This window comes from Tachypleus tridentatus, chromosome 2 (assembly GCF_004210375.1).
Source record: "Tachypleus tridentatus isolate NWPU-2018 chromosome 2, ASM421037v1, whole genome shotgun sequence".
NCBI lineage: Eukaryota > Metazoa > Arthropoda > Merostomata > Xiphosura > Limulidae > Tachypleus > Tachypleus tridentatus.
The window spans coordinates 57,796,254-57,813,903 of record NC_134826.1 but is presented as its reverse complement, the minus strand read 5'-3'; the positions used below and the strand labels follow the sequence as shown (position 1 = coordinate 57,813,903).

General features: G+C 28.9%; 1 protein-coding gene across 1 annotated transcript in view; it reads right to left on the bottom strand.

Annotated features, from left to right (window-relative positions):
* Positions 1 to 17,650, bottom strand: part of LOC143245504 (uncharacterized) — a 357,087-nt gene that overhangs the window by 68,350 nt on the left and 271,087 nt on the right. The window contains 13 exon segments of the mRNA XM_076491867.1: positions 102 to 272; positions 1,026 to 1,094; positions 1,434 to 1,616; positions 2,309 to 2,380; positions 2,616 to 2,681; positions 3,699 to 3,881; positions 4,922 to 4,990; positions 10,817 to 10,888; positions 12,089 to 12,271; positions 13,012 to 13,074; positions 14,405 to 14,524; positions 16,489 to 16,551; positions 16,995 to 17,057. Coding sequence (XP_076347982.1) covers positions 102 to 272; positions 1,026 to 1,094; positions 1,434 to 1,616; positions 2,309 to 2,380; positions 2,616 to 2,681; positions 3,699 to 3,881; positions 4,922 to 4,990; positions 10,817 to 10,888; positions 12,089 to 12,271; positions 13,012 to 13,074; positions 14,405 to 14,524; positions 16,489 to 16,551; positions 16,995 to 17,057 — 1,377 coding nt within the window.

The following is a 17,650-nucleotide window of genomic DNA, read 5'->3' as shown; positions in this document are numbered from 1 at the left end:
TAAGCAGTTTATATTTCAAACATTTTATAAAACCTATATAAAATAAATATCTAGTGATGCATGCTATTCCAAAATGATTTCATAAATAAAAATAAACTTACAGTTTTCCTCATTTTCACAATGGGTTCCATCTGGAATACACTCTGCTTTATGGTTGGTAACATGACATAAAGTATTGACACCACAAGCATCTTTCAGCTGGCATGGGTTTTTACAATATCCTTCCACACATGACTTGTCATATGGACAGTTGGAATCAATGCGACAACCAACTGGACAATCATGAATGCAATTTAAACTTTCAATATTGTTTTCCCACTTAATAGAAAATTATGAATGTTAGGTTTAACATAAAATTAAGTCTTATTTACACCAGTAAAGAATATTTATTTTTTCGACTAGTTTATTTGCAAACACTGTTGGATGAGCATATAATACAATTACATTTATTATATTAGTATATATGTGTGACACATAATAATTAGAGGTTTAATAATTTCTTAACAAGATAGTGACCTGTTCTCTCAGCTTCATGAAAGAACTAATTACGTTTGAATATTTTAAAAGCTAACATAAAGGTTTACTGACATCATTTCACTGTATGAAAATGTTAATGTATTCAATTATTTACTATATATGATTATCAGTATTTTTTATATTTGACATATAATATATATACATACACACACACGCAAAACACCCAATACCCTATAGAACTGTCGTAACAGTAAAAATTAATAATCAATATTTCATATTGAACAGTTTTCACATAAAATCAATTAATTTTAACATTTTCTTATTTTAAATCAATGTGATGAGAACCATTTGTCTGTTAGGAAGAATTATTATGAAATTCAAATCTGATATTATTGCCGATAGAAGCAAATATATTTGTCATAACATCTTTTTATATGTCTATTCTTTACTGAGAATATACATGTTTAAAACGTTAATGACAATATAACACATTTTATATATTATTTTGTTATTTTAAAACAAAACAAAATATAGCTTCATTTACTTACCAATACATTTATTGCTGATGCACAGTTTACCTAATTCACAGTCTGTATCAATAAAGCAATCTTCAATAACTGAAAAAAATAAATATTATATCAGAAAACTTGTGTGTGTACAAGAGTTACTATATTCTTCATTTTCAATGTTTACCATGATTTGTTACTGTCAATATATATTTTTAACTATTATTTCATTTCATACTTATTTTGCTTAGTTTCTCCAGTTACATAATATGCAGCAATCATTTTATATTAAAAAATATTGCAAATATATTTTTTAGAAGTTCCACAAACTTGTTAAAGAACAAAAATTACTATAAATTTTATATTCTTACAAATTATGTAATGTAGTGTTAAGAAATCTACACATCAGATGGCTTATGTTAAAATAACAAAATAATGTAATATTACTACCTGGGTCACAATGTATTTTTGCATTTCCAGTATAACCTTCGGGGCAACGGCAAGCAGCATGATGATTGATGGCATGACATACAGCTAGACTGTGACATACATCTTTTTTACTGCAAGGATCTTGACACTGATTATCCACACAGGCCATGAAAAACTCACAGTCACTGTGGCTTCGGCATCCATCTATTGGTATTGCATTAAAATTTAATTTTAGTAAACAGATTTCTGATGCAGTGAAACAGTTAAAAAAATAAAAGACATAGTTAAAACCTATCTTAAAATAATCTATTATGCTGATGAGACATATAACTAGGTGCTTAAAAGATCTGAGGCTCAGGCCAATAAGTGCAGGAATATTTGGCACTTCAGTAATGATGTCAATTATTACTTTATGATCTGATTTTTCAAAACACCATTTTGGTATTCAAGGTACTGTCAAACAGAAACTGGGCATGTGCCAGTGTCTACTAGTACCTCTAAAGCTGATATCTTCATCCTTCAATTATTGTAACCCTGTACTTACTTAAAAGTTACTTTAAATGTTTAAAGTAATTTTGGTGAATTATGTTATGTTTTCATCCAGTAAATCTGTAAGTAGGTTCAACTGGGAAACAGTGTCAATAAACAGTGATTGAAACAAGTAAACTACAGTAAATATCAAATAGAAGAAAAGAGAGAGAAAATTAAAAGTTATGAAAAAAGAGGTATAGCAAAGAAATGTGTCATGCATTAAAACCAAGTAAAATATACATATAGAGTAATAAATATTAAAAGATGGTAATTTATAAACATACATTAAATATTCATATATATACTTTTCAATGCAATACTTACAGTGTAACAACAATAGTTGATAGTAAACATTCAATACTTACACACACAACTGGTGTCTTCACATATTTGGCCTTGAGCACAGTCATTGTCAGAAGCACATCTTTTTGGCAATGCTGAAAGTATAAAACTTCTGATATACTAAAATAATAAATTAACACTAAGTTATTAAGTAATTATTCTCAGGATTATAATGCATGAACTAACATAAGTCTTATGGATGTATATATATCATTTAATTGTGAATACAAAAAATCTAAATAAAATTATAAAATTAATAAAACAGTAATATCTAATACATTGGGTACGAATAAACACTGATGTGAGAAAATAAAATTAACTGTAACATACCAACACACTGTTGACTTTGACAAACTGTTCCTATCAGGCAGTCTTCATCTGAGTTACAAATTCCAACTGTTCATTAGAAAAGTTATGTATATTATTTAAATAGATGAAGACAGTGTACACATTAAAAGCTATGGTTTATATGCTTTATAGCAAGTGAAACATCAGAAACCATTTTTTTCACATTCATCCTCTTAATTTGTCCATTTTGGATTTAAAACAAAAGACATTTCATTTATAGTTAAAATGACTTTTATTAGACATTTTAGGTCTATTGGTAAAATTATATACAATTCTTTAGAAATTGAAATATAGTGGTAAGACTAATATCATTTCTATAAAATATTGAATGATAAACAAATGATGCTCAATGTCACTAAGAAATAGCTGTAAACTATTAGTAGCAGTTATAATCATGATGTGCTAAAAACACGTAGGTCCAACAAGTCTTGATAAAACTGAAATAGAAACTCTTATAACCCAAGTGCTTCAAAAAATGGACCTTTCTTCTTCAGGACAGTTATAACTTATCACACTTCATGTATAGATGGTTTACTTTTCTAATTTTAATCTACATTTTTTTTTTGTCAGATGAAGAGATTTAAACAGTTTTTAAAGACATATATATTTACGAATTAATATTACTTTAGTATTATTACTATTAAAATACTCTTATAACATATTATAGATGGTTTACTTTTCTAATTTTAATCTACATTTTGTTTTTGTCAGATGAAGAGATTTAAACAGTTTTTAAAGACATATATATTTACGAATTAATATTACTTTAGTATTATTACTATTAAAATACTCTTATAACATATTATAATTATATTATAATAAAAACACTCTGATAAGATTAAACATGCATTGAGTTTTAAAATTTGGAATTGGTTTAAGGCTATGTGAAATTTTTATTAGAAGTAGATTTAGATTTTTTCAACATTATGAATAAAATTTAGTGATAAATAATAGATTTGAGTTATAATATCTCACTGTTCTTAAGATGAGGTACAAACAAAATGCATATGTACTTTGTATTTGAACAGAAAGTCTAGTGGCTTCAGTGCATGGATTTCAACTTACTCTTTTGACACTCAATGCTGGCATTACCAGTAAATCCTGGCAGACATGTACAGATTTTCTCATGTCTTTCAATAAAACAGTTAGCTTGCAATCCACATGCCTCTTTGACTAGACATGGGTTTTGGCAATGACCAGAGATACAAATTTGGTCAAAGGGACAGTTGGCATTACTACGACATCCCTCTAGAAAAACAGATTTGATAAAATCATAAAGACTTTTAAAGTTATTGATCTTTAAGAACCTGAGGATTGACTAATTTTCAAGTTATTATAATTTTATTTCAGAAACATCGATAATTGCAATATCAAGTAAACATTATCATAAATTTATTATCAGACGAAAAACCTTTAAAGAAATTTGTTAAGTTTACTTGTAATAAATATTACACACACACACACACACTCATATATATATTACAGGATTCATTTTCTTGTTTTGTTGTTAAGCATAATGCTGTGCAATGGGCTATCTGTAGTGTGTACAGGTATGCATTTTAAAATTACAAGCTCTCAAGCTTATTGCTAAGCTGCAAGGAGCCATAAAACATGGAACTTTACTATAATTCTGAATTTTAACATTGTCATAGTTTAATTCCTGCATCAGTTAAATACAAGCTAACTGTATTAACGGTAATACAAATTAATAAAAAGTTGACAACAAGTAGTGTGGTGTATTTTTTATTAAATTTGGATTATATGGATTTTAAATTATTAATGTAAAAAGAGATAAACAACTTATGTGCAAGGAAAACTTATTTGTGATATTTTTCTTAACCAAATTAAAGAATTAAACTACACTAAGGAATTAAAAAAAATTTTAAATTGATTAGTAAATGTTAATTTTTTTGAAGTTGTACATAGTAGCTTCCATAACTTTTAAAGACACATAACGATGCTATCATTTATCTCTACATAAAAGATATATTGGATAAAGACAACTTTTTGCAGAAAGAGCATATTAGCTGGTAAGCACGTTATATAATATATAAATGAATTATCTAAGGGCAGGCTGGACAATGAGTAATAATAAATGATATACAAAAGCTATGAACATACAACCATTCATTTGCAGAAATTAATGCCTTATAGATTATTAAATTAAAATAATTGACTTATATTTTCAATGAATTAGAAAATTTACAAATTCACTCAGTGTACTATGCAATATATTATAATATAGTATATGCAAATATATTATGAAAAAAAAAGAAACAAAAACCTACCAAAACACTTAGTCAGTTGACAAATCTCACCAAGCTGACACTGACTATCATTTTCACATTCCTTTTGAACTAGACAAAACAAAAATGCAAACTAAATTGATTCTAAAAGGAAAGAAATTATAATTATATATTTTCAAATGAAACTTATTATAAAATAAACAAACAAGTTTTATAAAAATTATATTTCTATTATATTTTTGTAACAAAATTAAGTAAAAATTTCAAATACTTGAACAATAATTTCCTACAAGTAAAATTAACAAATTATGTAATGTTTCATATTGAATGTGTAATCAGTAAACTTTTTGAGTATCAGCATATTTCAATTTTCATAAACAGTAAGTTAGTTCTTTTACTATTGTATTAAAATTTGTTGTTTCCAATACTGATCAAAATAGGAGACTAAACGTTATTTTTTATAACCAATGTTTCTAACTACTCTTACTGGCTCATTTAAAAGAATTTTCATATAATCAAATGATAAATACTGGTGTGCTAAATCAATTAGGATATTTTCGTATGTAAGTAAATAAATAACAATGCAGTAATTTTATTTAACATAATCCCTCTCTAATTTAGCAAGGGTTTTAACTTTCTATAGAACTTAAACTTTAATCACTTGTTGTAGAACTTTTTAAATCTTTTAAAATTCTAATTACACTAAATTTTTGCACATGACAATATTTAAAACAATTCAAATATTTTTGTATATTTCTGCATAACTTGAATGCAGATGTTATAATTTTCCTATATTGAAAATATGTTTGTATTATGTACTTACCTTCTCTCATATAAATAGCTATTCTCATTCTTTGTTGCTTTATTTATGTTTAAAAGTTTTCCATGTACTAAGGGCAGGCTAAACAATGAATAGTAATAAACGATATACAAAAGCTATTGAACATACTTCCATTCATTTGCAGAAATTAATGCCTCATAAATTATTAACTTAAATTATGCTTACAAGGTTTTGCTCCCATGTATCTTACAACCAACTGATTCAAATGTGTCTAATGCAATTATGCAACATCCCTCCACCAATAAGATTGCAACACACACCAATGGAGTATATGAGTCTGTTTACCCAATTCTACTGAATTATCACTTGGAATATTGGCAGAAAATGAAAGCACCAGTTCTCACAGAGGAGGAAAAGTGGAAAGTGTGACAGGATGCAAGTGCACATCAGAAATCCATTTTTAGTATATAGGAAAATTATAACTTTTGATATGATACATTACACCTTTTCACATAAATAACTAGAATCCCATAGTAAATAGACAGAGAGACCAAGATGATGTAGAAAAAAAGCAACACTCCTCAAAAGGACATTTCCTCATAAGAGAGGATTATACATACCATGCCACCTCTATCCCAAGTACATTCTTTGCCCAGTTTAGAACGAGGTGTCACAAACATGGGTGAAGAAAAAGGAATGAACAGTTTTGCATGGGAAAGAACAATGATGGAATAGGGATCCAAACCTCCGTATAACAAATCTCAACCCTATAGAGTACTAGAATGTGGATGAAAGAAAAAAGATGTGGCACTAGGTGAAAAGTGGCTAGGTCATGATGGACCATACACGACAAGACCACTACATCCAAAACCCAGGCTGCCAAAAACTGACATCCCTACAGGGATGGTGTCAAATATACAAGACTGTTCAGTGTAGGCAGTATTAATTTATTTATTTTGCGAGTTAATTTTTCATGATTCTTTAGCTTATTTTATTATAAGAAAGGTAAAAGCAGATATTTGTTGTAAACTGTGTTTGCATCTCATTGATGTTGAGGCTATGAAGATTTCTAGAAGCCTCATTTAGAGAAGTATAAATAGCTGGTAAGGAGATAAAGAAAATAATGAGTGGGAAGGGAGCAAAAAGTAAAGCCAAGTGAAAGAGAGTTTCGGTTTGAGAAAGGTTAGAAAATGTAAAATTAACTGTCGGAGGAGTGAATAGCCTGACAACCTATGCATTATGCATTACAATTTCAAATGGCCTGAAACTGAGTTATATTGTAATTTAGTTTTAGAAAAAAGTACATGTTGATATGCAGCCAATTTATAACACTTGCCAAGAAGATTGATACACACAGTTTCTTTATTAATACAAATCCTATTCCTAATTGAGACAGTAAGTCCAAATCAAATTTTTAAAGGTAGAATGGAATCTCTCAAGAGCACCTTGTGATTTTGAATGGTATGCACTAGATTTGATTTGTTTAGCACTTTGCTGATAAACAATTTGTTGAAACAACTTCAACATAAAATTTGATCTCTGATTAAATTTAATTTCTTTGGGCAAGCCAACAAGAGTTAAGAAGTTAATAAAAGCTTTTAAAATGTTTCTCAAAGTGATGGCTTCAAGGAATAGGATAGATGCACACGATAGTCAACAAATACTGGTTACATGATCGAGTTTTTGGAAACGATCCAACACAATCCACAATCATCTGTGATAGGTTTCAAAAAAGTAACATGAATTTTCTGGTTAGGTTTTCTAAATAACTGACCCTTAATTAGCAAAGTAATGCTTACCACAACCACAAGTGGTCCCAAAACTAGGCCTGGTGCCAAATAAATATTATGAAGAACATTTACAAAGCCACCCTGAGATAACAGGCTCACCAGTGGCAGAACTCAAAGAACTTGAATCTAAAGGCAGTATACCTTCTAAGAACAATGATTGAGTCGCCCCAGTATCACAAAGAATATGAATGGATGTGAAACTGGGAGTGTCATTTGTCAAAGACACAGAACCAACAGGCATAAAATGTCTAAATTCCTCTCTGACTACATCAGCCTTTATATCACTAACTGAATCAACAACATTGGGCGATCAAGCAAAACTACACAAGTACACTAGGTGTTGTCTCCTTATTTTTTTTTTTTTTTTGAAACACCAACCATTGTACATAGTATGATCAGGTTTGTTTTTTTTTACAAAAATAGCAGACAGGCCTTAATGGTTTTGATAAAGTTTCATCATGGTTGTCAGAAGATTCTAAAATAGAAGAGCAGAAATTTTTTAACAATCCTTAACTTTATGGATTGAACAGTTACACGTTTTGCCTGAGATGGTAGAAATATATTTTTTATGGAAAGTGATTTTATGTTTTAAAGAGTAGTCTTCAGAAAGAGCAGCCATGCCCTGAAGTGTTTTAACTTTTTGTTTGTCCAAGTATGTTTTGAGTTCGTCACATGCACAATGTTTAAATTCCTCACTTAGACATAATTGTATTAGTTTGTCAAAACTGTTGCCAATATGCACAGAATTACATCATCCATGAAAATGAACCTCTTTTCCATCTGGAAATTCTTTATAAGTTTGATTATCTTGCTTATAATAACCTTAAAACTACTGGCAACAATCTTACAATAATTACTTATATGCTTTTAGAATAGCTTTAATTTTATTATAATTCATACAATCTTCTAGAGGGAAAGAGAGTGACATAAACCACTTGTGCTTTACCAGTTACAACACTCTGTAATAATAATTACCACTTTTCAGTGAGCCATTTTTTGAGCAACCTTCTCAAAATGTTGGAAATATTTATCAACTTCATTGAATGATGATACTTTAACATCGATTAAGTTCAAAAGTGTCATTCATTGGTCAACTGAAGTTTAGCTTAATTTCCTTTCCTTTCAGCGAAATTTCTTTTTTTTGCCTTAAATGCGAGATTTTTTTGGCTGTGGTATATTTATTTTCTCTTCAAACTTCGTTATGAGCTTCTTTCTCTTTTTTAAGTTAAATAAAGGTTGATATGTATCAAAATGTATTATATTTCCCAACAAGATTGATACACAGTTTCTTTTTTTTTTAATACAAATATATTTTAATTAGCAATAATGGTTATTACAAATAATGATCTATGCATAAAAGTTTTGTCAACCTACAAACGAAATTGAATCTTCTTTCTAATCTGAAACTTCCTTGATGTCTTACTGATAGTTCACAACGAGTGAGTTAATTTAAGTTGATGTAGGTACAATTCACTTTACAGAGAACTAGTTGGTTTTGCAATACTTCCTTTTCAATGATCACTTGTTGAGTTTTTCACTCCTGAAGTTATATAATGTCTTCATGAAAATATTGATGTCTGATGTAAATCAACTGAAGTTAAATGATTTGTAGCATTCAAAATTTATAGATATTCCTGGTTAAATATCTGAAGTTTCTAATTAATAACTGTTAATCACAAGCGTAGTTTCTGTAGCTTACAGTATACCAACTATTACAATCCAGTAATACACAGTATTGTGTTGGTTATATTTACAAGCACAAGGAGAGTTTCTCAGAACTTCAGTTTCATCAACAATATAAACAATACATCAATGTTTATGTACATGCATATATTATTGATTCTTACATTCCAGAATCTTCTACAACTTTAGTGAATAGAGGGAAATTTTGCAATACAAATTTAAGGCATCCACATTTCTAAATATAAATTTAACTTAGACAAACATCAATATTAGAACTGATATATGATAGTAAGTCTGTCACATGTTAATGTTTCTCTGAGTTTTTAGGAAAATAATTTGTTTTGTCAAAAGGCATTCTAAAGTAAGTGAACCTACCTGTGTGGACTTTGACAAAAAACAGATGCTTATTTGAAAGCAAGCCTATATGTGAAAAACAAACATTTATTGGAAGTAGGCCTAAATAAGAAAAAGCAGATGAGTATCAAAAGTTCAGGATATAATTGTGGTAACTCATAAGGCAGCATAAGTGAATTATACACTGATAGTGTTGCAATAAAAGGAAACAAACATAGAGAAGAAAAGGAATAAGTGAATTATGACACTGACAGTGTTTACGATAAAAATAGTTTGACTTGTCAACTGAATAAGCCTAAATGGACTTTTGACAAGAAGAAGAGAACTATATAGTATTTAAGATACAATTATGATATACATCTTGTAAAGAATTTATGTACATACATTCAACTTGTTTTTAATATATTATTTTGAAACATGTAGAGTGCATGCTGTTCATTTATTATTTTTTAAAATTTATCATCAACAAATCACAGACACTTACTGTACAAAAATCCTTAGCCCAACACACCCCTTACTTGCTCTGTTGACCTGATTATGACCTAAAAAGGTCAAAACGTTGTTCTGTACTTTATTTTAATTAAAGTTTTAATTCCTATACAAGCCATCTTGAGAATACATAAAAAGTAAGCATCTGACAGAGAGCGTGAGGATCATACCATTAGTAAGTCAACTTCAATCCTAAATCCAGCCACCAGGAATCAACATTCATGCGGGGGTAGAAAGAGAACCATACCACCAGCAAGCCAAAACCAATCCAAAACCCAGACTACTGAAAACCAACATCCATGAAGGGAGTAAAAAAGAAGATCATACCAATAGCAAGTCAACTATAATCTAAAACCCAGCTATTTGTTGGGTATTTTCTTAGAGCAAAACCATATCGAGCTATCTGCTGAATCCACTGCCTGTGAGAGTAGTAAAGGAAATCACACCATATTTACCTCAAGTTTAGCAGGCTAGATGATCTTGTACAAGACACATGATAGCAATGTGAGAAACTGATTGACTGATCCAGGTACCCAACATTCAGAAGATGACTACTGTAAAGATGTCTCTGTTATGTAAACTTTCTCCCTCTTAAAACCAATCAGTTAATTGATGTTGGAGCTCAAGGCTTGTGGGATGCAAAAAACGATTTTTGTATACAGAGGGTAGCATTGAATGAGAATAGTTATTTATGTGAATATAGGTAATGCACCATATCTGAATTAAAAATTATAACATAGATAAATGAAAACTTTATCAATACAACTTTTATTAAACCACATACAGATTACTGAAAAAGAAGGGTAATTTCTGTTTGACAAAAATGAATGTTTAACTTACTGCTAACACATTTGTTGTCTTTACAAACTTTTCCTTTCTCACAATCAGCAGAAACAGAACAGCTATTAATGTCTATAAGCAAACAATATATAGAAATTATGCAAAAATGGATCAAACTTAATAAACTGTAAATGAACAATAACAGTTGATTTATTAACTAGTTTGTTATCAGTACAAAAAATCACGTATATGTGACTTAGTGACTTTACTGTAAGTATTCTAATTAAGTTTACTCAATTTTAAGGTTCTAGATTAGTAAATCATTCATAGCTTCAACATTAGAAATATTGTAATCTTTATTCTGATTCATCATTTATCAACATTTAAATTTTTGTCAGTTTGAAATAGGTGCAATATGATAATAAGCATAATATTCTTTATATTTACTATTAAAAATTAAATGCATGAAAAACTATTTTTAGATGATCTTTCCTAAATGACAATGGTAAAATGAACTCTAATTTTGTTATAAGTCTATTCTCAGTGGTTTGTATTCACATTTTTTAAAGATTTACTACTTAAAAATTCAAATAAAACCTAGGTATATGTACAATATTCAAAAACTTTAAGTTCTTGTGAAATCAAAAATTTTTTGGCAATAAAATTGACAAAATTAAAGAAACTCTCCAGAAGCAGTTTTCTTTTATCTTTCTTTAAAGATTAAATTCACACTGATAAGCTCAATATCCAAATCAGTGGGAAGTACAAGAAAAATTATTTTAATATGTATAACATTGAATTCAGTTAAAATGTCTTCAAAACAGATAACATTAAAACACTTTTTCAATGGCAAAGATATCCCAGCTGAGTCTTTTTGCATCTTATTATGAGCATGAGAAGAGTTTTAAATATGCTTGCTGGAATCACTTGTAATGAGATTTAGATGCCATCTCTTAATCAGAAGTGCCCTACAGTTCATATTACTCAAACTAGGTATGATAAAGAAGTGACACTTTTAAAATTATATACTCAACTTCTATAAAATTCTCTTAAATGGTGTTATTAATATTTCACAATACTACAGAAAATATTATTTACATTCATAAAATTTAAAAATAAACAAATATATTAAGATCCATATTAAATGTAATGAAAAGTTCTAATGCAACATGCTATATTATACCCAAATCAGAAAACAGTAATATTGCAAGTTCTTTATATAGATAAATGAGATACTGTATAGATATCACTGTTTGTAGAGAATCAAAATGGATGGTAAGGTTATCAGTGTTAGTTAATCAGTTCACAAAAATCTCATAAAATCAGACTTACCTTCAACACATTCTATAAAGGGATTTCCAAAAAATCCAGAAGGGCAGTTACATGACAATTCATGAGATTCTGTTTTACATACTGCATGAGTTCCACAGGTCTCACTGAACATACAAGGATCCACACACTTCCTCCTACTGCATACTTTATCATCTGGACAACTGTTATCAGATCTGCAACCCTCTAAGGCACAATAAATCAAAATGTTTTTTTTTTTCTGCAAACTATAAAAACAAAACTGAGATGTATTTGCTAGTTGAAAAGTTTATACATATGTTGTAATTTTATAACTGTAATAAGTAATTGCACAGAACTCCAACCTTCTGTATCTTTGGTAGAGGATTCCCTGAATATAATTATATCAAGATTATAAATTGAACATGATTTCTTCACTTGCTTGGATAGATGAAGAAAGACTTTTTAAACACATGAAAACTTCAAGTTCTCTCAACTTTTGGCATAAAGCTTTTAGATTATCACATACTGGAATCAAATTATGGTTATAACACTAGACATGGAAGTTCAGCAGGAGTGAAGGACAAGAACAATTCTATATGGTTTTTACAGGTTATTGTGACAATAATTTTATAAAACATTATGGGATAAAAATATGAATGTCATGAACGTTTTATGACAATAACCAAAGCCTTCAAACACTGGCAAAAAATTAAAACACTAGAAACATTACTTAGCCATTAATAATGCTAAAATATTTGAGAAGTACCATAATTGGAAGTGGTATTGTACTGCATTCACAAAATAAATCAAACAATTAAAGAGGCTAAATATGAGAGTGCATTTTCTAGATGCATTTTCTCTGATAACTTTAAGCAGAACATTTATGATTAAAGCTATGAAACTTGTTGTCTTAAAATATGTAAACAGTGGTAAAGAATTTAAAAAACCACTAAAACAGTACTTACCATTACACTGATAATTCTGGCATATTTTTGAAGTACCACAATCAGAATCAATAAAACAATCCACTGAGAAAAAATAAATTATATGTTTTATAGCAACAGCTAATAAAAGACACTGAAGATTTATTCATTAATGATGACTTCAAATTGGATTTATAAATGAAAAGAATTAAGTTCTATTCTGAAATTGATATTCCCTCTTGTACCATATAAAACTATAAAAAACAAACTGTTAAAAATTAAGAGTAATTGTTAACAAGACGTCAAAAATATGTGTTAAAACAAAAGACTTATTACAGTAACAGATTATATGCAAAGTAAAATATCCCTAAGTAAGCTATAACACATGAAAAAAGAAGATAGGATAAGAAAATTTGATTCTTGTTTGTAAAAGTATAGAAAGCAGGTAAAGTGAAAGAGAATAATGTTAAGCTTATGAACTAAGTTTAAGAATTCTGCAGCTACTGCGAGTGTGGTAACTAAGGCTTTAGTTGATTGTATTGTATAAGATTAATAAATCTGCCTGTAAAATGTAATAAAAGACACATATAAGATACTCAGAACCATTACTTTTGAAATTAGTATTAACAATTTACAGTTTTTAATTGTTGATAATAACCAACCATTTTTCCAACTCATTTTTTATTTTATCATTTGTTTGTGTGTCCCCATGGTGGTAACAACATATTCACTTATAAGCATTTTCTATTATTCTCTCTCCTTCTACTTTAAAACACTCTCTGAATATGGTTGTAAGGGAACAACTAAATATTTAATCTATTTTCTTTCCTTTTTCATTCTCTTATTTTTGTATGTTTAGTGCAGTATTCATTTGATTATTCAAGTCTGAATTAGGGTTTTGTTGTTATCTTCCCGATTTTGTTTTATATGTGCCTATTTCAGCCCCACATGTATATTGATGCTCTGATTACTTTGTATACTACACGAAACTCAAATACACTAAACAGAATAAATAATTTTAGAGAAACTTATACTTTTTTGGATTTTACACAAAGTTACATGACGACTATTTGTGCTAGCCGTCCCTAATTTTGAAACTGATAAACTAGATAAAAAGCATCTAATCTACACCTTCCACCAACTTTTGAGTTATTCTTGGCAGACCAAGTAGTTGGATTTGACTGTCACTTTTATAATGCAACCACAGGCCTAAAGTATGGAGTGTGTGTATTAACAGAACATAAACCATGGAAGCTCACTTCCACAATAAATTGTGCTAACCACTAGGTCAGGTTTGGCCCAGTTTTTAAGGGAATATTATGTAATAAATAAAACATTATATATTAAATATCTGTTAAAACATATACCAGATACTCTGGTTATACGCATTCAGTTTCATTTTACTTTTAACAAAGAATAACTAAATGTAACATACCTTTGACACATTCAACTCTTGGGTCACCAGTATAATTATGAAGACAGATGCAGAAGGGCTGGTGGTCTACTGGTTGACAAAGAGCATTTTTGCCACAAGCTGTTGCACCATTACATGAGTCTAATGAATAAAATGCCAAATATCAAATTTCGTAAAAGTACCCAAAGGCTAAGCAAATTGTATTATCACAATTTAATAATTACAAATAATTATAGAAATTAATTGTCATTGTCTGAAATAAAAGGAAAAATACAAAAACTCAATTAAATGAAAAGAATATATGCCTATGAAGAGTATTTTTCTTATAGCAAAGCCACAATGGGCCATCTGCTGTTTCCACTGAGGGGAATCAAACCCCTAATTCTGCCATTGTAAATGTGAAGACTTACCACTGTCCCAGCAGGGAACATGTGCCTATGAAAATGATATTGTTTTTATCAAACTGTCCAGCCACACAAAACAAGCCACTAAATTTGTGCCTTAAAATTTTCTAGTTAGTGGGATGATACATTGTGGAATAACAAAACTATACCCTGCATCACAAGAAGTAGACAATTTAAATTATAGTCACAGTTACTTAGGCACTGATCATTCTCTTAGTTTGTGAAACTTATAATACCTCCCATATTTGAGCAATTTTGTTAGCAATACAGAAACAAACATAGTCAGTAGCTGTTACAAAGCATGAAATAGCTTGTTAAAATGCTTTTATAATATTAGTTAACAGCAAAACTGAATACTTAACATAATGACTTGTAACAATATGGAACCTATTGGTCCATCCTGGGTGTTCCATCCTCTGCACTAAGTTAAACTAATTAAAAAAATTCTTAACACAAGTCTTTATCATTCATGTACCTATCAAGCTTTTTATTAAACTCACATAAATTTACTTCCTCTATAACATCCAAAGGCAACCCATTCTAGATGCCAACCATCCTATTAGAAAAATGAGACTGTTTTAGCTGAAGATGACTCCTACCCTGCCAAAATTTATATTTGTATCCCCTATTCTTACTATTTTGTTAAATACAAAAAAATATGATGCATCAATACAATTAATTCCATTTACTGTCTTAAACACCTCAATCAGAACCCCTTTAACTCTTATTTTTTTCAAAGGAAAACAATTTGAAAGATTTCAACCTCTCCTCATATGAGAACCACTTCATCCAAGGCAGCATTATAGTAACCATTCCAATCCTTATCATTTTTTAAAATTACCAACTGTTTCTTAACCAGCTCAGAGTTAATGCAGTCATCTAGTCTTGTTTCTTAACCAGCTTAGAGTTAATGCAGTCATCTAGTCTGATATCACTTCCATTTATCAACTGTTCAAGATGCTTAAGTTGTCATAAGTAAAAGCCAAAGAATAAAGCAAAATTTAACAACCCATCCATCTCATAACCATCAGATACTAGCCTATTTTAACATTTGTTTACACTTAATGTACTTACAGAAATATTTACTGCAAAACTTTACATTTTCTGCCAGCCTTTTCTCATACATTGTTTTTGATGTCCCTGTTTAACCACCTTTCTTGATCTTCTATAGTTTTCTAAATCTCTTGTCATACAATTCAATTTTAAATTTGTTAAATTCATCATGCTTTTATTTAATTTTTCTTCTTAAATTCTTTGTGAAGCAACCTGGTTTTAACTTGCAGCTACCCTTTTCTCTTTCCATAAAGTTATAAGTAGGTCAAATAAAATCTGTTGTTGAATAGAAGTGAACAAAGCAACAAAAAAACAAACAAAAAAAAAACAACTGAGTTTTTATGTAAACTGTTTCTGCCAGATCCTTCTTCATGGCAGGGAAACATCATTAGGAGCTTAAGCAACAGCTACAAAAATAATACATTTTTTAAACACTGCATTCACTTATTATATATTAATTTATTTAAAATACTGCTACTTAACTTTCACTGTCTTTCTTAATAATCATTTTAGAATGAAGATAACATGCTCTTCTATCCACATAATGTGTGTTTTAGAAATTAAGAAAACAAAAATGGAAAATATACTTTCACCTCAGAGCAAATAGTTCAAATAAATTATAAAAGTAATTCATAAATCTAAACTTACTGATGCACAGCAGATTGATGCAGGTATCTGTTAGAGGACACTCATAGTCATTCCTACAGCCAGCTAGAGAGAATGCACATACACACAAAATATATAAAAATCATAAAACCTTGATGTGAAATTTATAATTATAACAATATATATATATATATTATAACAAAAGATTGTAAGCTTTACAAAATTTTAATAATTCATAAAATACGACTCTAAATCTAATAAGTTACATATAATTTTAATGTAATGTTGATGAAGGGAATAATAAATAAATCTCTTTAAAAATTAAATTTAATTTAAGTAATTGCATTACTTCTTGAGAGAAAGCATCAAAAATTACTTCTAAATAACTGATGATAAGCATGTTGAACCAACAGGCATTTATCTACAGTGTGTACACGAATTTCATATAAATATAATTCTTTGTTCCCTTTCACTGTTTAACAGTATTGTGCAAGTACTGTAAAGAGAATAAATGAATGATATAGCAATAGTATAAAACATCAACTTACGGCTACACTGTCTTTTTTCACAGATGTATCCTTCTGGACAGTTATTATCACTTGTGCAAATAACTAATAAAGTAAATAAAACCAACTTTGATTTTGAAATCAGTTTAATTCTTTAAACGATTATACTGATGTAGTAGAAGACTGATATAGAAATGTACATATTGAATAACAATATGCTGACAAAAATCGTTTATTTCTAGAATATTGAGAGAAAGTGTAAAACAGTGAAGTAATAGCAAAACTATGAAACATTCAAAAGAAATCGATTAGTTTTATGTTACTTTAATTTAGTCATAAGAAAGGAAAATAGTTTTACTAATATAAGATGTTCTGTTCTAGTAATTAATGCTTAAAAAGCTTAAACAATAATATAACTTCTTGAAAAAAGAAGTTTAATTAACTGCAGATGCACATAGTTGTGTAACAGTTATATGAGACTAGTGTTATATATTAAAAAAATAAAAAGTTTCCAAAAGCAAGCGTCAATCTGAGAACTATTTAAAAACACAAGTATAACTAAAATCAAAAGGTTATAATAATATTATTTATCACTTCATGTTTGGATATAATAAGTTATAAAAACCAATAATATTTAAGGAAATATTTTCAAGATATTAAAGTAATAAATTCACAAATACATAATCAGTAGCTATATA